A 4,946-nucleotide genomic window follows, 5' to 3' on the forward strand; every position below is an offset into this window, starting at 1 on the left:
AGACCCCCATAAAACCGGGCTGAGGCCATGGGGGGGGGTGGGTGATGGGGCTTATCCTCGCTGTCCTTTGCAGCCCCCAGCCCCATTCCTGACATCCCAGTAAGGCCAGACTGGGTTAAACTGGGCTTTGCTTGCTGGGGCATCGATGCCATCAGCAAACCAGGCTGGTTCTCGCCTGGGGAAACTGAGGCAGCAGCAGACGTGGACCACCAAGCACAGGGGGGTCTCTGTGCCCCCCCTCGCCATGTCCCCCCCTCCACAGGGGGACAGCCGGGGTCGTGGTGGCTCTTGCGTCACCGTTCCTTGACTGTCACCGTCGGGTTCACCTGCCAGGGCGCAAACTTGCTAAACCTGATCAAAGTTTCAGCTCGACCTGGGTGAGAAAAAAGTATAGAGAGGGACAAAAAAATCCATTTAACCTGTTTTTCACCCAAATCGGGGAATGGACAGACCTGCAGTGTCCTGATCCCATGGGAAACCCAGGAAAGGATGACCCAGTACCCTCCTGTCCGCACCAACACCCTTCTGCCCGCACCCAGCACCCTCCCGTCCACTCCAGACAGGGGCCAGCCCCGCCGAGGGAAGGGTTAACCCTGGGGGGCCGGTCCAGCCTCTCCCCCTGGGTGGGTTTGTCCTTTTTCCTCCAGAAAACCCACCCTTTACTTATAATATTTTTGCCCAAAGGGATGAGCCACCGGCGGGCTGGGGGACACCGGTGCCCACCGTGACTGAGGGGTGCGGGACCCCACCACCAACTTCCCGCATCTTTCATCCCTTTAAAATCCCCCAAAAACCCCAAATCAGACTTTCCCCCCTCCTTTATTTTCCTGCCTGCTCCGCAGGCAGCGGGGAAGCCCCGGCCGGGGAGGGGGTGAAAGTGTTTGTGGCTCCGTGATTGACGGCACCGCTCGCCCTCGACACCCCCAAACCCCACGTGCGGCCGCTCTCCTCCCCTGGGGGGGCTTTAATTCAACTTTCCCTTCCCACTCACTTCCCCAGCACCTCCCCGAGCCCGCGCATGAAACGAAAAAAAAACCGCACAAAACCGGGTGAATCAACTTTATTCTAAGAATCATTCAGGCTTTCCAAGCCTGCTTTCCAGTTTCAAGAGAACGATAGCGGGTGCTTCAACCCCCCCGCGTGTCCCCCCTCCTCTCTTACAACACAGGCAGGCCGGACCGGTATATAAACCCCGAGAAGTCCCCCAGTATGAACATGAATTTCTGAAAACTTCCTCTGCCAACACCAATCCCTATTAAGTCGCTCCCGGGACGCGGCTCACAATGAAGTTCATGCCAGCAGGTAAAAAAAAAAGAAAAAATCAACTTTGAGGGTATTATTTCCCCTTCTCCCCCTTCTTTTTTCCTTCCCCTCCCCTCCTTTTCCCGATGATGCTCGGGTGCAGGCGGGTCCCGGTTGGATGCCACCGCTGGAGCTGGAGCGAGGGCTCCCGCCGCGTTGCGTTCCCCCTCGGGATGAGCATCTCTGGGAATTGGCAGCGGGAACGAAGCGCGGCGCTGGCGCGGTGCAGCCAACATCTGGACACTTATATAACTGGAAATGCTTCCAAGAAAAAAAAAATCTCAAGGAGGGGGGAGAAACTTTTTTTTTTAATGGCTTTTTTGTACTTTTTAATACTTTTTCCCCCCTCCTGCTTTTCCTCCTTCTGCGTCTCCTGATGCCGTGTCGGGAGCGCTGGAGGGATGGGGAGGCTGCCAAGTGCAAGAGGGGGAGTTGGAGGGAGCAGCCCCCACCCCAGCGGCAGTGCTGGGGGGTCCCAGGGCCCCTGGCACACGTGGGTGCTCAGCTGTGAGAGGGGGAGAAGCAGCGGCCGGGGGGGAAGCAGCGAGAGGGGCTTGCGGCGGGGTCAGGGAATCTGCATCCCGTGGGAACACTCAGGACCCCGGGGGCGCGGGGAGGAAGGGTCCCCCCCGTCCTGTGCAGGAGGGGAGCGGCGGCGGGTCAGGGATCGCAACACGCCCAGGTAAGTCCTTTCCCACCTGGGCAGAGTAAATAAATCGAGGCTTGGGTTACCCGGCACCGGCGGCACGTCGGAGGCGCTGACAAGTGCGGGCAGCTCCTGCTCTCGGCACTGCCCGGGGCCTCGCCTGGCAGCACCCCCGGGGCGGGCACGGGACCCCCGCCCCGACGGGGCCCTGCCGGTGGCATCCAGGTCACTCAGCGGCCGGGACCCCCCGGGCCACCCTGCCCCGAGGATGCCCAGCCCAGTGGCAGCGCTTCGGAAGCGTCTCGGCCTCCCCGAGCAGGGATCCCGGTTTGGGGGAGTGAGTCCCAGGGGATGAGGGCTCGGAGCGCCCCGCTCTCAGGAGGGGGACGCCGGGGCGACCCAGCTGCCGGTGGCTCAAGAGTCCCCTTGTTCCGCGTCCAGGGATTTCCTGGCTGGAGTCTCTGGCAGCTGCGTCGTCTCTCCCCAGGGCTCCTCGGCGCTGCGCCCACTTCGCAGACGGGGAAACTGAGGCAGGCGGTGGGGCCGGAGGCGGGAGCGAGGGAGGGAGGGCACGCCGAACGCAGGTTTCCTTGCGGGCGCCCCGCTGAGTCAGCCCGGCCGGGGTGGGGCCTTGCTCCCGCAGCGCCCGGACCGGGATAACGGAGGAAAAAGCGCTTTGCATATTTGATTAAACCCGGCAGGTCGCCACCGGGCCGGTTGCGAAATGTGGGAATGCTGCGGGGCCCCCCGCCCGGAAGGGAGGCGGGGGAGCGCCTGCCGGGGGGCAGGTGAGGGGGACGGGAGTGGGACGGGAACTTCGGCACGGCCGGGATGGAAAAACGGGGCGTCTGAGGGCTGCCGGCTGAGCTGGACCCACACCCGAGAGGGATGGGTCCCCACGGCTCGATATCTTTGGGTGCCTGGAACTGGGATCATCCTTGGAGGACGTTCTGCGACGTGGTCCCCGTGGGCCATCATCGTCCCGTCTCGGTGCCCACCGTGACAGTGGCCTCTCTCCCCACACAGGTGTCGTGCCCTTCATGGCCCTGCTCCTGCTGCAGCGGCGGCCGGTGGCCGGACGGGCACTGCTGGTCACCGGCTCCAGCTGCCCCGGCCACGGCTTGTGCCGCTCCAACGTGCAGGAGCAGACCCGCAGGCAGGTCGCGCTGCTCAACGCCACCGCCCAGGACCTCTTCAGCCTCTACGTAAGTGACTCCGGGACACAGGGGACCTCAGGGGAGTCTGATCCACAAGTGCATGGAGGGGGAGTGCTGGGGACACGGTGGGGATGGCGGCAAGAGGTGGCCAGGAGGGACACAGGGGACATGGGGTGACGCTCACCTCTCCCCCCAGCTGAAGTGCCAGGGAGAGCCGTTCAGCAGCGAGAGCGACAAACTCTGCAACCCCACTGGCATCTTCTTCCCTGCTTTCCGTGTCAACCGGACGAGCGAGAGGAAGGAGGTGATGGTGGCCATGTACAAGCTCTTCACCTTCCTCAACGCCTCGCTGGGGAACATCACGCGCGACCAGGAGGAGCTCAACCCCACGGCCAAGGAGCTCCTCGACCGGCTCCACAACACCACCAAGACCACCCGGGGCCTCATCTCCAACCTCACCTGCCTCCTCTGCAAGAACTACAACATCTTCCAGGTGGACGTCAGGTACGGGGAGAGCTCCAAGGGCAAGAGCGCCTTCAAGAAGAAGCAGCAGGGCTGCCAGGTGCTCAGGAAGTACGTGCAGGTCATCGGCCAGGCAGCACGTGTCCTCCTACCTCATCTCAGCCCCTCATGAGCGCCCACCCCGGCTCCGCTGCTTCTCCACTGCTGGCGGCCCCTGCCGCTGCCTCCCCAACTCCCGCCTTCCTATTTATTACCCCGGACCCTGCGCTGGCCCCATCCGCCCTCTGGTAATTTATTGCCCCTTGAGGGGGTGAACATTGCAGGCCGGAGTGTCCCGGGTGGAGCAGGGCCGGGGCCGGCATCCAGCGGGACGAGGTAGCACATCCCCAGCACATCCCCGAGGTGATGCCGGGGCGTGGGCTGGTCCCGGGATGTGCCTCAGCCATCCCTGTGCTCCCATGGGGTGTGGGGAGCTGTGGGAGCTGTGGGAGCTGTGGGGGCTGGCGGCAGGGCTGGACTCTGTCCCCCACGGACGGTCCCCATCATGGAGAGCAGCCTGATAGACACCTCGCGCACTATCTGAAAGCTTCCACTTCCCCGGAAAAAGGACTGTGAGGAAGGACACCGCGGTGCAGCGGCTGTCAGGGACATGGGGACACGGGGACACGCTCCCCCTGCACATTTTAAGGATCCACAAGGAGCCGAACTGGGGGTACTTTGGTGGCTGTGGCGGCTGGGGCTGGGTCCCACCATCCAGGACAAGGCCACCCCCCGGGGGACAGAGCGGGCAGTCACCCCACTGTGGAGCATCATCCCCCCGCGCGGGCACGGCGGGGCATGGAATGTCCCTCTCCTTTGGAAACGTGCTTTTCCCATCGAGAGGGCTCTGAATGTACCAATGGCCAAGGGCTGGGCTCCTACGGCTGAATGCAGCCTTGGCACGGGGGGGGGGGGGGGGGTGGGACAAGGGGGACACAGGGACATGGGACACGGGACAGGGGCCATGGGGACAGGCCCCAGGCCGGTGGCAGGAGGTGCTGGCTCGCTCCTGGCACCAGAGCAGGTTGTGAGGGTTATTTATTGCCTCAGTGGAAAGCCCAGTGTGCGCCGAGAGCTGTGACCTGAATTAATAATTTTATTCTTAACAATAATTAATAATTATTAAGAAGATTTGTGGTAATATATAAAACGGAATTCTATTTAAATATTTATTTTTTTATACTTCTTTGGCCCTTTTTTTAAAATAAACCAACAGAAACAGATTGCATTTGGCTGCTCTTTGCCGGGTCCCCTTTGTGCTCACTCTCAGACACCTCTGCTCCCCTGAAACTCCCTCAGGCATCTCTGGGGGCTGGGAGTCACAGCCCCCTGTCACCTTG

At 62.2% G+C, this 4,946-nt stretch overlaps 1 protein-coding gene across 1 annotated transcript; it reads left to right on the forward strand.

Moving 5' to 3' along the window:
- Positions 1-1,403: 1,403 nt before the first annotated feature.
- Positions 1,404-4,511, forward strand: LIF (LIF interleukin 6 family cytokine). Its single transcript, XM_064674584.1, has 4 exons — positions 1,404-2,794; positions 2,833-2,854; positions 2,947-3,153; positions 3,302-4,511. Exons 1-4 carry the CDS (start codon positions 2,673-2,675, stop codon positions 3,737-3,739), a joined length of 789 nt encoding a protein of 262 aa, XP_064530654.1. The 5' UTR covers positions 1,404-2,672; the 3' UTR covers positions 3,740-4,511.
- The last annotated feature ends 435 nt before the right edge of the window (positions 4,512-4,946 follow it).

The sequence above is a fragment of the Pseudopipra pipra genome, chromosome 18 (genome assembly GCF_036250125.1).
Source record: "Pseudopipra pipra isolate bDixPip1 chromosome 18, bDixPip1.hap1, whole genome shotgun sequence".
NCBI lineage: Eukaryota > Metazoa > Chordata > Aves > Passeriformes > Pipridae > Pseudopipra > Pseudopipra pipra.

What these genes read in the sequence shown, in the direction of transcription:
- LIF (XM_064674584.1), top strand. Translation starts at nt 2,673, where the DNA reads ATGTGGGAATGCTGCGGGGCCCCCCGCCCGGAAGGGAGGCGGGGGAGC. An exon ending in CCGGGATGGAAAAACGGGGC is followed by an intron (nt 2,795 to 2,832) that starts GTCTGAGGGCTG and finishes CCCACACCCGAG; the next exon opens with AGGGATGGGTCCCCACGGCT. An exon ending in AGGACCTCTTCAGCCTCTAC is followed by an intron (nt 3,154 to 3,301) that starts GTAAGTGACTCC and finishes CTCTCCCCCCAG; the next exon opens with CTGAAGTGCCAGGGAGAGCC.